Source organism: Cetorhinus maximus, chromosome 7 (genome assembly GCF_964194155.1).
Source record: "Cetorhinus maximus chromosome 7, sCetMax3.hap1.1, whole genome shotgun sequence".
NCBI lineage: Eukaryota > Metazoa > Chordata > Chondrichthyes > Lamniformes > Cetorhinidae > Cetorhinus > Cetorhinus maximus.
The window spans coordinates 3,598,199-3,615,897 of record NC_135885.1 but is presented as its reverse complement, the minus strand read 5'-3'; the positions used below and the strand labels follow the sequence as shown (position 1 = coordinate 3,615,897).

Below are 17,699 nucleotides of genomic sequence, written 5' to 3'. Positions count from 1 at the left end.
TTTCACATGTGCCTATGGTTTATGTAGGGCCACATACACTATGAACTTTTTTTTAATTCATTCAGGGGATGTGGGCTTTGATGGCTGGCTGACATTTATTGCCCATCACTAGTTGCCCTTGAGGTGGTGGTGGCGAGCTGCCTTCTTGAACCGCTGCAGTCCCTGTGGTGTAGGTACACCCACAGTGCTGTTAGGGAGGGAGTTCCAGGATTTTGACCCAGCGACATTGAAGGAACGGCGATATATTTCCAAGTCAGGATGGTGAGTGATTTAGATGAGAACACCACCACCTGGAAGTTCCCCTCCATCTGCTGCCCTTGTCCTACTAGATAGTAGTGGTCGTGGGTTTGGAAAGTGCTGTCTAAGGAGCCTTGGTGAATTCCTACAGTGCATCTTGTAGATGGTACACACTGCTACTACTGTGCATTGGTGGTGGAGGGAGTGAATGTTTGTGGATGTGGTGCCAATCAAGCGGCTGCTTTGTCTTGGAGGGTGTCAAGCTTCTTGGGTGTTGTTGGAGCTGTACTCACCCAGGCAAGTGGGGAGTATTCCATCACACTCCTGACTTGTACCAGACTCTCATACTATCAGTTTAGACTGGATTTGAATCCTTGCGCATGTGAACAAGTAAAACCGTTGAGCCACCCTGTGGCCCCATAAACTTTATACAGCATTAGAGTAAAGAAGGCAGCTATTCAGCCCATCGTAATCACCTGTTTGAAAGAACTATCCAAATGCTTGGTCAAAGAGATAGGTTTTAAGGATTGTCTTAAAGGAACACAGAGGCATAGTGAGGCAGAGGGGGTGAGGGAGGGAATTCCAGAGCTTAAGGTCTCAGTACCTGAAGGTGTGGCCTCTGATGGTGGAGTGATGAAAGGTGGGGGTGAGAGAGGGGTTAGGATTGGGGAGTGTAAAGATCCTGGAGGATTGTGGGGTTGGAGGAGAGATAGGACAGGGTGAGGCAGAATTCACCTCAGGAAAAATAGCAGCACAAATGCAAAGTATCGGAGGTTATAAATAGAAAGGGGTACACTGCCATTCTGAACTGTACCTTCCACTAATGCTCAGGCCCTGGGCAAGGGAAAACATTGCACCCATCACATCTGCAGGACAGCCAAGAGCATTTCAAAATGCAGTACCTTTTGAAGTATAGTCACTTTTACAGGAAAACACTTGTGCCAATTTGTGCACAAGATCCCACAGACAGATATAAAATGAATGATCAGTTAATTTGCCTTTTTGATGGTTTGGTTGAGGGAGAAACATTGGTGCAAATATTGGGGGAAGTTCTCCTGCTCTTCCTCAGGTAGGCTATAGCAAGCTGACAATTCAGTCAGGGGAGATGTCAGCCTTGGCTCATTAGTAACACTCACTTTGAAAAGAGTTGGCCCCATGTTCGGGTTTTACTCTAGGCACACAAGTACAAAATTCAGGATGACTCTGCAATGCGCTGAAGAAGTGTTAATAATCTTCCAGGTGAATGTTAAACCTAGGCCCTGCCCATCTCTGTTGTGGGATCTTGCTGTGTGCATATCAGCACCAGCATTTTCCTGCATAACAGTGACTACACTTTATTGACTGAAAACGCCTGTTCTTTGTCAAACCAATAAGAAATAGGTACAGGAGTAGGCCATTCAGCCCCTTGAGCTTGATCTTCTGCCTCAACTCCACTCTCCCACCCTGTCCCCATATCCCCTAATTCCCTTAGTATCCAAAAATCTATTGATCTCTGTCCTAAATATACTCAACAACTGAGCATCCACAGCTCTCTGGGGTAGAGAATTCCAAAGATTGACAACTCTCTGAGTGAAGAAATTTCCCATCTCAGTCCTGAATGGCCAATCCCTTATTCTAAGACTGTGATCCCTAGTTCTAGACTCCCCAACCACAGGAAACGTTTCATCTACTTTGTCAAACCCCTCAATAATTTTACATGTTTCAAATTATATCACCTCTCATTCTCCGCAGTTCTCGGGAATTCGGTCTACTCAATTCCTCCTCGTAGGTAAACCATCTCAAACTAGTAAAAATTGTCACACTCACTCCAAAGCAAGCATTTCCTTCCCCAGGGAAGGAGACCAGAACTGTACACAGTATTCCAGGTACTCAGAACCTCTGCTAAACTTGGTTTGAGGGTGAGTCTCAGTGGATTTTCTTTCTGTTAAACCAGTAACTGCACATAATTCTGCTGAAGCGGTTCACAAGACAAGTGTTAATTGTCTCTCCTCTTTATTGATGCTGATGGGCAGCTGCGCATCAAGTGTTTTGTCATTATAAGATGCTTTCTGGCATTTGCAAATTCTTTTCCCTTCCTACCTCTGACACAAACATTTCTGAATTAGACAGCAACAAACATTGAAAATTAAAAATCTTTCCAAAAACTCCAACATAGAATAGTTACACTCAAAGCTGCTTATAGCTACCAGAAAACATCAGAAGATAGAATTTGTCAATCAGAAGAGTACTTTCAAAAGCTGAAGATACAGTGGTTGGGGGTAAAGTGCAGTCGATGCAGCATCCAAAAATTCTTTGACATGGTATCCTGGAGGGCAACTGAATTAAGGGAATTGGGAGCATAATGAATTAAAAACGGATGCGAACCATTGAGTGGTTATGGCTCAGGAGGCCATTAAACCCATTAAGTGCCTGCTCCCTGCAAGGACTCAGCTAGTCCCACTCCCCTGCCTTTCCCCTATAACCTTACAAACTTCTTCCCTTCAGATAAAGACCCAATTCCTTCTTGAAAGCCATGATTGAACTGCCTCCACCACACTCTCAGGCAGTACATTCCAGATGAAGAATGAGAAGTGATCTTATTGAAACATATAAGATTCAGAGGGGGCTTGACAGGGTGGATGCTGAGAGGATGTTTCTTCTCATGGGGGAATCTGGAACTAGGGGGCAGAGTTTCAAAATAAGAGGTCTTCCATTGAAGACTGATATGAGCAGGAATTTCTCTCAGAGGGTCAGAATCACAGAACTGTTATGGTGCAGGAGACCATTCAGCCCATCATGTCTGCACCAGCTCTCTTAATGAGCATTATGACTCAGTGCCATTTTCCTGCCTTTTCCCCATAACCCTGCACATTGTTTCTATTCAAATAATCATCTAATTTCCTATTGGATGCCTCGATTGAACCTGCCTCCACCACACTTCCAAGCAATGCATGCCAGACCCGAACTCACATCAGATTTGCTTCTTTTGCAAATCACTTTTATTCTGTGCTCTCTCATTCTCGATACTTTTATGAGGAGGAACAGTTTCCCCCTGTCTACTCTGTCCAGCACCCTCATGATTTTGAACACCTCTATCAAAATCTCCTCTCAGCCTTCTCCTCTCCAAGGAGAACAGTCCTAACTTCTCCAATCTATCTTCATAACTGGTGTCTCATCCCTGGAACCATTCTTGCAAACCTCTTTTGCACTCTCTCCAATGCATTCACATCCTTCTTAAAAAGTGTGGGGCCCAGAACTGTACACAATACTCCAGCTGAGGTCTAATGAGTGTCCTATACAGGTTCAGCATTACCTCCTTGCTCTTGTATTCTATGCCCCTATTAATAAAGCCCAGAATACTGAATGCTTTACTATTTGCCCTCTCCACCTGTCCTTCCACATTTAATGGCTTGTGCATATATACACCCAGGTCCCTCTGCCCCTGCGCATCTTTTAGAGTTGTACCCCTTATTTTATATCATCTCTCCATGCTCTTCCTACCAAAATTAATCACCTCATACTTCTCTGCATTGAGCTTCATCTGTCACCTATCAGCCCACTCCACCAACCTGTTTATGTCGTTTTGAAGTTCTACACTGTCCTCCCCTCAGTTTACAATGCTTCCAAGTTTTGTATCATCCGCAAATTTTGAAATTATCCCCTGCACACCAAGATCTAGATCATTAATATATATCAGGAAAAGCAAGGATCCCAATACTGACCCCTGGGGAACTCCACTACAAACTTTCCTGCAGCCTGAAAAATATCCATTAACCATTACTCGCTGTTTCCTATTACTCAGCTGATTTTGTATCCACGTTGCTACTGTCCCTTTTATTCCATGAGCTATAACTTTTCTCAAGTCTGTTGTGCGGCACTGTATCGAACGCCTTTTGGAGGTCCATGTACACCCATCAACAGCATTACACTCATCAACCTTTTCTGTTACCTCTTCAAAAAAACTCCAGCAAGTTAGTTAAACACGATTTTCCCTTTCGAAATCCATGCTGGCTTTTCCTTATCAACCCATATTTTTCAATCTGGCTATTAATTTTATCCTGAATAATTGTTTCTAGATGATTCCCCACCACCGAAGCTAAACTGACTGGTCTGTAATTGCTGGGCTTATCCTTACAACCTTTTGTGAACAAGGGCGTAATGTTTGCAATTCTCCAGTCCTCTGGCACCACACCCGAGTCTAGGGAAGACTGAAAGATTATGGCCGGTGCCCCTGCAATTTCTACTCACTTCCTTCAATATCCTTGGATGCATCTCATCCAATCCCAGTGCCTTATCAACCTTAAGTATCAACAGTTTGTCCAGTACCACCTCCTTACGAATTTTGAACCCTTCTAGTGACGGAGTTTCCTCCTCTGTCACCAAGGCCTGGGTAACATCTGCTTCCTTGGTAAAGACAGATGCAAAGTATTCATTTAACATCTCAGCCATGCCCCCTGCTTCCAGGTGCAAATCCCCTTTTTGGTCCCTAATCGGCCCAACAACTCCTTTTACCACCCTTTCACTATTTATGTGCTATAGAAGACTTTGGGATTCTTGGGTCGTTTGTCTTTGGGATTCTCTCCCCCAGCAAGGAGTGGAGGCCGGGTCATTGAACATATTCAAGCTTGAGTTAGACAGATTTTTGATCAACAAGAGAGTCAAGGCTTATCGGGGACAGGTACGAAAGTGGATTAGGCCACAACCAGGTCAACCATGATCTTATTGAATGGCAGAGCAGGCTCAATGGGCCAAATAGCCTACTCCTCCGCTCCTATTTCACATTATCTTAGATGATAACCGCTCACTGCGTGAAAATGTTTTTTCTCATGTCTCCATTGCTTCCTTTGCCAATTACATTAAATCAGTGCCCTCTAGTTCTTGATCCTTCTGCCAATGGGAACAGTTTCTCCCTATCTATTCTGTCCAGGTTTCTCATGGCTTTGAACAACACTCACAAAACTCTTCTCAACTTCCAGAGGATCATAAGAAAGAGAATTAGGCCATTCAGCCCATTGAGCCTGATCCACCACTCAATAAGGTCATGGCTGAACTAATTATGGCCTTAACTCTACTTTCCTGACTGTCCCCCACAACTGTTGTCGATTGAAAATCTGTCTTTTTTTCCCTTTAATCTTCGATGGGATGTGGACATCACTGGCGAGGCCAGCATTTGCTGCCCATCCCTAGTTGCCCTTGAACTGAGTGGCTTGCTCGGCCGTTTCAGAGGGGCAGTTAAGAGCCACATTGCTGTGGGTCTGGAGTCACATGTAGACCAGACCGGGTAAGGACGGCAGATTTCCTTCCTTAAAGGATATTAGTGAACCAGATGGGTTTTTACAACAATCAATGGTAGTTGTCATGATCACCATTACTGATCCTAGCTTTCAATTCCACCAGCTGCCGTGATGGGGATTGAACCCGTGTCCCCACAGCATTAGCCTGGGCCTCTGGATTACTAATCCAGTGACACAGCCACCATACCACCATTTCCCAAACAAACAGATGAATCAGCAGCAGGCCATTCAGCCCCTCGAGCCAGCTCCACTATTCAACAAGATCATGTCTGATCCGATTGTGGCTGCAACTTCACTTCTTCACCCCACACCCCGCCCCTCCGATACCCTTTGACTCCCTTATTAGTCAAGAATCTATCTCCGCCTTAAAAACAATCAATAACCCAGTCTCCACCACCCTCTAGGGAAGTGAGTTCCACAGACTCATGATTCTCTGAGCGAAAATATTTCACCTCCTCTTTGTCTTGGATGGGAAGTCCCTCGGCCCCCACCCCACCCCTTCTAACTCAAACACAGTCCCAGCTTCTCTACTCTGTCCCTGTTAGTGAAGGAGGGAGACAGACAGTAGTTTTAGAATCACAGAATGGTTACAGACCAGGAGGAGGCCATTTGGCCCATTGTGTCTGTGCTGGCCCTCTGAGAGCACAACTCATCTAGTCCCAGTGCCCTGCCTTTTGCCCCTAGCCCTGCAAAGGTTGTGAGTAATGACATTCCACAGCTTTCTGCCCTGGTCACTGTGAATTCATGTTATTGAGATTGAAAGGGGTTGGGGGAGGGGTGGAGAGGGTCCCTCTGGTCAAAGGAAAGTTACAGTTGTTGGGTTACAAGAGCAAGGAGGTTATGTTGAACTTGTAAATGGCACGAGTTCAATCTCAGCTGTAATATTGCGCTCAGTTCTGGGCGCCACACTTTAGGAAGAATGTGAATGCATTGAAGAGAGTACAGAAAAGTTTCACGAGAATGAAGTTCCTCATTCCAGGAACCAGTTATGAAGATGGATTGGAGAAGTTGGGACTGATCTGCTTGGGGAAGAGAAAGTTGAGAGGAGATTTGATAGAGGTATTCAAAATCATGAGGTGTCGGGATGGAATAGATAGGGAGAAATCGTTCCCACTCATGAAAGGATCGAGAACCAGAGCGCACAGATTTAAAGTAACTGGCAAACGAAACGATGGAGACATGAGGAAAAACATTAATATGCAACGTGTGGTTAAGATCTGGAATGCACTGCCTGAGTGTGTGATGGAGGCAGGTTCAATCGAAGCATTTAAGAGGGAATTGGATTATCTGAAATGGAAGAATGTGCAGGGGTATGGAGTAGGGCATGGCAGAAAATGAATTGCTCATTCAGAGACCAGATGCAGGCACAATGGGCTGAATGGCCTCTTTCTGCAATGTAACAATTCTGTGATTGTGTGAACCAGCCTCCACCGCTCTCTGGGGAAGACTGTTCCACAGATTCTGGGGAGAGAAAGTAAATTCTCATCCGAGTTAAATGGGAGACCCCTCATCTCCCTTGTCTAACTCAGCCATAGTCCCTGCTTCTCCACTCTGCTGGTGAAGTGAAAGAGAATTTTAGAATCATAGAATAGTTAGCCCAGGAGGAGGCCATTTGGACCATCAATTCTGTGCTGGCCCTCAAGAGGGCAACTCACCCAGTCCCACTGCCCTGCCTTTTGCCCATAGCCCTGCAAACGCTGTGGGCAACCATGTCCAGCGCTTGTTGCCCATCCCCTGCTGCCCTTGAAATGAACATTTCACAGGGCAGTTACAAGTGAATCACATTGTCGCGTGTGGGCCGGGCCAGGCCAGGTAAGGGTGGCAGATTTCCCTCCCTGAAGGGCCATTAGTGAACCAGATGGGTTGGGTCACCATTGCTAAGACTAAGTTTCAATGTAAATTCCGCCAGCTGCCCTGAGCCTCGGGATGACGAGTTCAATGACATGACCACCACACCGCCATCTGTCTCCCCCCCCCCACCCACAGTCACTCTGAATTGCTGCCGGAGACAGTGAAGGGAGGAGGAGGCTGCCCCTGGCAGAGGGAGAGTTAAAGCTCCTGGTGCTGAGCTGGGGGTTTGGAGTTCAGGCTGTGCCCAGGGGATCGGGAGCGGCCACAGTTTCCACTCCCCCTCCTCGCCGGGCGGGCCTGTTCTTACCGGTTCCTCCTCGTCCTCCAGCCGGTGCCGGTCTCCGTGCGGCCCGGTCCCGTGCAGCTCCAACACCGCCGCCATCTTGAGCCTGGTAACCAAGAACGCCGCCTCCCATTGGCTCGGCACGTCCGCCCCATCAGCACCCGCGATACTCGATGGTGTGAGCAGGTGACGCGACACAGCAACAGCCCCGCCCACTCAGTCAATAACACAGAAAGTTGAGACAGTTGCCAACTCTCCCGGATTACCCTGGAGTCTCCCGGAATTGACGTTCCTATCTTTCGGATATTGCTGGGCTAGCAGCAAAACTCAAGAGTGAAATAAAATTACCGGGGCACTAAAACATTCGGAGTTTTTTCCAGTTTCATTCACTTCATTGCTGTATCCAACCTATTCAATTCATTTGTCACAAAAATGTGGAATATAGGGGATAACAATCTTTTATTAAGTGGTGGGAACAAGGAGGTCGAGGCATGAAACTTGCATGAATACATCAAAGTAGGGTTGGCAACCCTATTTCACAGAACTGTTACAGTGCAGAAGGAGGCCATTTAGCCCATCATGTCTGCACTGGATCTCCAAATGACCGATTCACTTAGTGCCATTTTCCCCATGTCCTTCCCGTAACTGTGCACATTCTTCCTTTTCAGATAACAGCCTAATTCACTTTTCAATGCCTCGATTGAACCTGCCTCACCACACTCTCAGGCAGTGCATTCCAGACCTTAGTCACTCACTGCTTGAGAACGATTTCCTCATGTCACTTTTGCTTCTTTTTCTAATTACTTTAAATCTGTGCCCTCTGGTGTTTGATCCTTTTACGAGTGGGAACGGTTTCTCCCTCTCTACTCTGTCCACACCCCTCATGATTTTGAACACCTCTATCAAATCTCCTCTCAGCCTTCTCTTCTCCAAGGAGAACAGTCCCAACTTCTCCAATCTCTTTATGTGACTGAAGTTCCTCATCTCTAGAACCACGCTTGTGAATCTTTTCTGTACTGTCTCCAATGCATTCACATCCTTCCTAAGTGCGGTACCCAGAACTGAGCGCAATATATTATCTAGCTGAGAAGTGTCTTATACAAGTTCAACATAACCTCCTTGCTCCTTTCATTTATTAGTCATAAAAATATTGAATATAGGGGAGAACACTTTTATTAAGTGGTGGGAGGTCATGGTATGGCACTTGCATGGTAACCCTAGGGGGGATGTGGGATAACAGGCAAAACCTGGGCCTATCAGGGAGTCAGGAAGGTAGCAAATCAACTTCAAAGATGCAAATTATAGGAATGCCTGGTCCCTCCCAAAGAATACCTCCCTGAATCTGAACCATTTTATTCTTCTGTCTAACTGCTCCTTGTTGCCCACTCACCTCTAAGTCCCTTCTGCAACTTTCACTGTCAATGTCTCTGCTCTGGTGCCTTGACCCTCGCAAAGCTGTCTTTGAAAATCCTCCCAAGTGTCCTTCTCTGTGCACAATGCTCTAAGATTTTGGAGTAAAATCAAGAAGCACTTATTCATATAAAAGGTACTGGAAATCTTGGACATGAAATTTCCAAGGCAGAGATTAATAGATTTGTGATAAAAGCAAAGAACTGCAGATGCTGGAAATCCAAAACAAAAACAGAAACAGAAATACCTGGAAAAACTCAGCAGGTCTGGCAGCATCAGTGGAGAAGAGCACAGTTGACGTTTTGAGTCCTCATGACCCTTCAACAGAACTAAGTAAAAATAGGAAAGGGGTGAAATATAAGCTGGTTTAGGGGGGGTGTTGTTGGGACAAGAAGCCAGTGATAGGAGGAGATAACCAAAAGATGTCACAGACAAAAGGACAAAGAAGTGTTGAAGGTGGTGATATTATCTAAAGGAATGTGCTAATTAAGGGTAGAAAGCAGGACAAACAAGGTACAGATAGCCCTGGTGGGGTGGGGTGAAGGAATGCTAAAAAGACTAAAAGGTAGAGATAAAACAATGGGTGGAAATACATTTTAAAATAATGGAAATATTACCCCTCCATCAGTGACTGACAATTAACTGCTAAGCATTGTTTGAATTTAAACCAGTCAACCAAACAATGCTTGGCAGTTAGCTGTCAGTCACCAACACTGGTGCATTCTCCATGGCCACGCCACTTGCCAACCAATCAGCACTCTCTTCAAATACAGTATCAATTGTTGTTGTTGTTTTCCCCGAATATTGGTATTCTTGTGAGTATCCTGTTGAGTGCAAGACGAAAAGCTTAGACGTCTCTTTTTCCAGCAATACTCAAGTTCTGTACTACCAAATAACTACTTGTCGTTGAGATAAACCCTGTAGAGGTGATGTTTCTCCTCTAGTAGTTTCTGGATTAGCTCATTGTTTTCATTGAACCAATCTTGATGCTTATGAGAGGTAGGGCGAAGGGTCTCGAGAGCAATGGAGTACACTATATCCCTAAGGTCACCCAGGAATCCTCAAAGCAGTGAGTGTCCATTTTCACTGTACAGAGGCAACTCTCAGCACTCACAACTGCCTGCTAGAGCCTTAGGACATTGAAATGCTTCTGGACCTTCATGCACTGGCTGTGTCTAGGGGTTAGATCTTGATGGTTAACTTTGAAATGATAAGATGGTGGTCAGTCCAGCAGTCTGCACCGCTCATGGTTTTTGTTACACACACACCTTGCCTGTCCCTCTGCCTGGTGACGTTACAGTCAATACATGGATTGGGGGTGCACCCAGGACGTCTTTTTGTTATTAGGAAGGTGGAAAGCTTTGTTGGTGATTAAGAGTTCACGTTCAGCACATCTTCAGCCCGAGGAAACCATTGCTGTTACAACTGTCAACTCCATTTTTTCCGATGACTCCTTCCGCACTTGATCTGCACCAACTCTTGCATTGAAGTCACCAAGGATGATTAGCCTGTCTGGCTTTGGCATAGCAGCAATCAAGGAGCGGAGGTCTTCACAGAATTTATCCTGGTCTTTGTCAGGGTTGGTCCTGGTAGGGACGTACACACTGATGAGAGTTGCTTACCTGTTGCTGCACAGGGGGAGTTTAAGCACCGTCAGTCCAGCATTATCACCCTAAGGAAGGACAGTCAACTTGCTGACGAGATGGTACATTATTTATTCATTCACGGGATGTGGGCTTTGCTGGCCGGGCCAGCATTAAATTCCCATCCCTAATTGCCCTTGAGAAGGTGGTGGTGAGCTGCCTTCTTGAACCTCTGCAGTCCATGTGGTGTAGGACTTTGATATAGCAACAGCGAAGGAAAGGCAATATAGTTCCAAGTCAGGATGATGAGTGGCTTGGATGGAAACTTCCAGGTGGTGTTCCCATGTGTCTGCTGCCATTGTCCTTCTAGATGATAGACGTTGCAGGTTTGGAAGGTGCTGTCAAAGGAGCCTTGGTGATTTGCTGCAGTGTATCTTGTAGATGGCAGACACTGCTGCCAATGGCGGAAGGAGTGAATGTTTGTGGATGAGGTGCCAATTAAGCGGGCTGCTTTGTCCTGGTGTCGAGCTTCTTGACTGTTGCTGGACAGCACAGATGCAGGCAAGTGAAAAGTAGTGCATCACAGTCTTGACTTGTGCCTTGTAGATGGTGGACAGGCTTTGGGGAATCAGGAGGTGAGTTGCTTGCTGCAGGATTCCTAGCCTCTGACCTGCTCTTGTAGCCACAGTATTTATTTGATTAGTCCATTTCAGTTTCTGGTCAATAGTAATGCCAGGATGTTGATAGTGGGGGATTCAGTGATGGTAATGCCAGTGAATGTCAAGGGGCGATGGTTAGATTCTCTCTTGTTGGAGATGGTCATTGCCTGGCACTTAGGTATCACGAATGTTACTTGTTTCATGCTCATGACAGCAAAGCTCACATCAGCTTTGCACTATTCTTTTCTTCCATGCCAACCAAAATGAATGCGTAACCTACATTGATTCCTTTGGACTGACCCACCTCAGATAGATGAGTCCCATAGAGGATGGTGATCCGGACATTGCACCTAGCCAGTTCTCTACCAACCAGAGCAGTTCTTCTCTCATCTGTTGGCTGTGGTGTTGTCCCTGAGGGTGCACACATTCTCTGCACCAATGGTAACCAGTGTCACCTTACTTTCTTTTTTGAGATTGACATAGGACCCCATTGATGCAATCCCCACCAGCTGCAGCCTCCTGGCTAAGAAAGTGAGGCAGACAATGTTTAGGGCACCGCTTCTAGTCCCTTCCTCATATTAGGGATGTGAGCAATGTGGTCAAGGAAAGGCCCGCTCAGTCACTCTGTGGGTTGTTGAGTTCCACTCTGTTTCTTTCCTATGGCTTGGACCTTGTACGATTTGCCCATATTCTACTATCCATCAGCACATAAGTAGTAGGAGCAGGAGTAGACTACACGGCCCATTGAGCCTGCTCCGCCATTCAATACAACCATGGCTAATGGGCTGGTGGGCATGGCTTTGACGCCAATTTCCCACCTGCTCCCCATATCCCTTAATTCCTTGAGACACCAAAAATCTGTCTATCCCGGCCTTAAATGTATTCAATGATGGAGCGTCCACAACTCTCTGGGGTAGAGAATTCCAAAGATTCACAACCCATTGAGTGAAGTAATTTCTCATCTCAGTCCTAAATGATCGGCCCCTTATCCTGAGACTGTGCCCGTGTTTTAGATTCCCCAACCAGTGGAAGAAATTTCTCACCATTCACCACATCAAGCCCTTTCAGAATTTTGTAGGTTTCGAGGAGGTCACCTCTCATTCTGCAAAACTCCAGAGAATATAAACCCAATTTGCTCGGTCTTTTTTTTTCTTCATTTATGGGATGAGGGCATCGCTGGCTAGTCCCATCCCTAATTGCCCCTGAGAAGGTGGTGGTGAGCTGCCTTCTTGAACTACTGCAGTCTCTGTGGTGTAGGTACACCCACAGTGCTGTTAGGGGGGATGTTCCAGGATTTTGACCCAGCGACAGTGATGGAACGGCGATATATTTCTAAGTCAGGATGGTGAGTGGCTTGGAGGGGAACTTCCAGATGGTGGAATTTAGGAAGGGAATTCCAGGTCTTAGGGTTCAGGTGACTGAAGATATTGTGGGGCAAAGGAAATCAGAGATGGATGAGGTCAGAGTTGGAGCAATCACTTAGAAATCTCTATGGTCAGTGTGGCAAGCTGCTGAACCACTCAAGTCCAACACAATCAATCTGTGGTCAGCACTCAGTGAGCTGGGCTGGATGTTGTGAATTGTTTTTCAATTGATCTGAGAATCACTGCGTTAATGAGTGGATAAAACCAGTCAGTGTTCATACTCCTGATCATTATTTAATCATTGTCATTTATGAGTGCCAGGAGGTCAGGATCATTAATTAAAAATAATCTTTTAAAAACTTTTCTCCACTTGCAAAAGGATATAGTGTGGTATTACGGGATCAGTTATTCACCAGAAAATAAGATCAAATCTCAGCGTGGCAGTTTGATAACCTGATTTGGTACCAAAGTGACTAGGAAGCTGTTGTAATTGTCATAAAACCCAATTGGTTCACCAATATGGTAAAGATTTTCAGCAGGAGCAACAGCAAGATGTCTGATTGCGGTAAAACCGGAGGCAAAGGGCTCACCAAGGCCAAGGCTCACTCCTCCAGAGCCGGTCTCCAGTTCCCCGTCGGCCGTATCCACCGGCTACTGCGCAAGGGTCACTATGCCGAGCGTGTCAGGCCGGAGCCCCCGTCTACTTGGCCACCGTCCTGGAGTACCTGACGGCTGAGATCCTCAAGCTGGCCGGCAATGTGGCCCGGGACAGCAAGACGACCTGCGTCATCCCCCGCCACCCGCAGCTCACCATCTGCAACGACGAGCTCAGCAAGCTGCTGGGAGGCGTCACCATAGCCTAGGGTGCAGTCCTGCCCAATATCCAGGCTGTGCGGCTGCCCAAGAAAACCAGCCACCCCAGCAAGGTTTATGCCTGAAGGGACGAGATCGGAAAAAGATCAATATATCTTAGGGAAGGAATTCTGTTTTCCTTATCAGGTTGGGCCTATATGTGACTCCACTCACACACCAACATGACTGACTCTTAATTGTCTTTCTGAAATGGTCTAGCAAACTTCTTACATTGGACTCTTGGTGGCTGTTTGATACAAAGATATACACCGCCATCTTCTCAGGGATTTTGACCCAGCGATAGTTAAAGATGAGCAAAGTATATCCAAGTTGGGATATGTGACATGGAAGAGAATGTTGAGGCGATGATGGTCCATGCACCTGTGCCTTTGCCCATCTAGGTGTGTTTTAGAAATGCAACAGAAAAATATTTTGACAAGTTGTTGCATTGTGTCTTTTAGTTTGTACACATTACAGCCACTCTGCAACAATCAAGGATCGGCTGCTAATCAGACTGCTTTGTCATGGATCTTGAGTTGTTATAGCTGCACTCATTCAGGCAAGTGGAAGGTATGTTATAACCTCTTGATGTGCGTCTTGTAGCAGCATCAGGTGAGCCATTTGCTGCATCATACCCAGCCTCGGATCTGCTTGAGGAGCAATGGTATTTACATGGTTTGTCTAGTTCAGATGATGCCTCCAATGTTGTTGATGGTGGAGGATGGAGGGTGAAAAGTTGAATCCGAAACTAAGGCCCTGAATCTAACTAAAGGGAACTACGAGGGCATGAAGCACGAGTTGGCAATTATGGATTGGAGAACCTTACTAAAAGGGTTGACAGTGGATAGGCAATGGCTAATATTTAAGGAACATATGCATGAATTACAACAATTATTCATTCCTGTCTGGCGCAAAAATAAAACAGGAAAGGTTTTAAAACCATGCTTACAAAAGAAATTAGGGATAGTATTAGATCCAAACAGGAGGCATAAAATTGCCAGAAAAAGCAGCAAGCTGAGGATTGGGAGCAGTTTAGAATTCAGCAAAAATGGACAAAAAGATTAAGAAGGGGAAAATGGAGTAAGAGTGTAAACTTGCAAGGAACATAAAAACTGACTGTAACAGCTTCTATAACTATGTAAAGAGTAAAAGATTAGCAAAGACAAATGTAGGTCCCTTACAGTCAGAAACAGGGGAGATTATAATGGGGAACAAAGAAATGGCAGAAGAATGGAACACATATTTTGGTTCTGTCTTCACAAAAGAGGACACAAATAATTTCCCAGAAATGTTAGGGAACCAAGGGTCTAATAAGAGGGAGGAAAATCAGTATTAGTAAAAAAATGGTGCTTGAGAAATTAATGGGGTTAAAGGCTGAAAAATCCCCAGGCCTGATAATCGACATCCCAGAGGGCTAAAGGAAGTGGCCCTGGAACTATTGGATGCATTGGTGATCATCTTCCAAAATTCTATACACTCTGGAGCAGTTCCTACAGATTGAAGAGTGGCAAATGTAACCCTAGGGAGAGAGAAAACAGAATTACAGACCAGTTAGCCTAACATCAGTAGTAGGGAAAATGCTAGAGTCTATTATAAAAGACAGGAAAAGAGAGGAAAACAAGTGGCAGGGCTATAGTGATAGGGGGCTCAATAGTTAGGGGCACAAGCAGACGCTTCTGTGGTCGCAAACGTAAATCAAGGATGCTATGTTGGCTCCCTAGTGCCAGGGTCCAGGATGTCACGGAGCGGCTGCAGGACATTCTGGGGAGGGAAGGTAAACAGCCAGTGGTCGTGGTACACATTGGTACCAACGACATAGGCAAACTAAGGGATGAGGACCTGCAAGCTCAGTACAGGAAGTTAGGAGATAAATTAAAATGCAGGACCTCAAATGTAGTAATCTCAGGATTACTCCCAGTTCCACGTGCTAGCAAGAGCAGGAATGAGGATAGACCAAATGAACAGGTGGCTGGAGAGGTGGTGTAGCCGGGAGGGATTCAGATTCTTGAGGCACTGGGACCGGTTCTGGGGAAGGTGGGACCTGTATAAACCAGACGGGCTGCACCCAGGCAGAACTGGGACCAGTGTCCTTGCGGGGGCTTTTGCTAGTTCTGTTGGGGAGTATTTAAACTAGTGTGGCAGGGGGTTGGGATCCCAGGAGTAGGATCAGATAGGTCAGATTCAGATCAGAAAAATGGAGGTAGAACATTAGCTAGGGACATTGTGATAGACATGGAGTTACAGGAGAAGCAAAGTTTAAAAAGTGTCCAGCAAGGGAAATTGACAGGGTTAAGCTGTTTATATTTCAATGCAAGGAGTATTACAAACAAGGTAGAGGAGTTAAGGGTACAGGTCGACACATGGCAGCAGGATGTCATTGCTATAATGGAGACCTGGCTAAAGGAGGGACAAAACTGGCAGCTTAATATCCCTGGTTAGAGTATTCAGACACGATAGAGTAGGAGATAAAAAAGGAGGGGGGGTAGCACTAATGGTTAAAGAATCAATTCCAGTTGTGAGAAGGGATGATATACTAAATGGGTCAACAGATGAGGCTTTATGGACTGTGCTTAGAAATAAAAAAGGGGCAGTCACACTACTGGGAGTATACTACAGACCCCCAAATAGTGAAAGGGAGATAGAAGAACAAATATGTAGGCAAATTTCTGCGTGTAAGATCAAGAGGGCAATAATAGTCAGATACTTCAACTATCCAAATATCAACTGGGATTCAAACAATATAAGGGGCACTGAGGGAGAAAAATTCATGCAGTGTGTTCAGGAAAATTTTTTCAACCAATTAGTGACGAACCCAACGAGAGCAGATACAATTCTAGACCTAGTCTTGGGGAACAAAGAAGGGAAAGTGGGTGAAGTGACAGTTGGCGACCATATCGGGGACAGTGATCACAATTCAGTTAGATTTAGCATTACCATGGAAAAGGAGAGATAAGGCAGGAGTAAAAGTCTTGAACTGGGGGAAGGCAAATTTTGCAGAAATGAGAAGGGACTTGGCTGGGGTGGACTGGACAGCACTGCTGGAGGATAAAACAGTGGAAAACCAGTGGGAAGCACTAAAAAGCGAGATCCTAAGTGTACAAAATAGACATGTCCCCTACAAAAATAAGAGTGGTACTGCCAAATCTAGACCCCCCTGGTTGACTAGAGGAATACAGGGGAAGATCAAACAGAAAAAGAAAGCGTACAATAGACACAAAGAACTAAGCACTGCAGATAGCCTAGATAAATATAGGAAGTGCAGGGACAAAGTAAAAAAGGAATTAAGGAAATCAAAGAGAGGGCATGAAAAAAGATTAGCAAGTAAAGTTAAAGATAACCCAAAGATGTTTTACCAATACATTAATGCTAAAAGGTTAGTTAAGGAAAAAGTGGGACCTATCAGAGATGAAGATGGAAACTTGTGTGTAGATGCAGAAGCTGTGGGAAGGGTTTTGAATGAATATTTTGTCTCCATGTTTACAAAGGAAAGGGAGGATGTAGATATAGTAGTCCAGGAGGAACACTGTGAGATATTGGACAGGATAGTCATAAAGAGAGAGGAAGTACTCGAAGGGTCGAAATCCTTGAAAGTTTCTAAGTCACCAGGGCCAGATGGATTGTTTCCGAGGCTGCCAAAGGAAGTCAGGGAGGAGATAGCAGATGCTCTGAGGATGATTTTCCAATCTTCACTAGATACAGGGGAGGTACCAGAGGACTGGAGAAATGTAAACGTAGTTCCATTGTTTAAAAAGGGATCAAAGGAAATGCCAAACAATTATAGGCCACTTAGTCTTACATCGGTGGTGAGCAAATTAGAATCAATCCTGAGATAGGATTAACTGTCATGTGGAAAGGCATGGACTAGTCAGGGATGGTCAGCATGGATTTGTTAAAAGGTCTTACCTCACAAATTTGATTGAATTCTTTGAGGAAGTGACAAGAAGGGTTGATGAAGGTAGTGCAGTGGATGTTCTGTACATGGATTTTAACAAGGCATTTGACAAGGTCCCACATGGCAGATTGGTCAAGGAAGTAAAAGCCCATGGGATTCAGGGTAATGTGTCAAACTGGATAAAAGGTTGGCTTTGTAACAGGAAACAAAGGGTAATGGTCGATGGATGCCCTTGTGAATGGAAAGTTGTCTCAAGTGGTGTTCCACAGGGCTCGGTGTTTGGGGGGGCCATGAT

The 17,699-nt window shown here is 45.4% G+C and overlaps 1 protein-coding gene across 2 annotated transcripts in view; it reads right to left on the bottom strand.

The window, feature by feature from the left end:
- The window catches only part of LOC144682534 (E3 ubiquitin ligase RNF121), a 59,156-nt gene extending 51,367 nt beyond the window's left edge, over positions 1 to 7,789 (bottom strand). For both annotated transcript variants that reach the window (XM_078544953.1, XM_078544954.1), the window contains exon 1: positions 7,669 to 7,789. In XM_078544953.1, coding sequence (XP_078401079.1) covers positions 7,669 to 7,743 — 75 coding nt within the window. In that variant the 5' untranslated portion in view covers positions 7,744 to 7,789. The remainder of the gene's footprint in view (positions 1 to 7,668) is intronic.
- Positions 7,790 to 17,699: the final 9,910 nt, after the last annotated feature.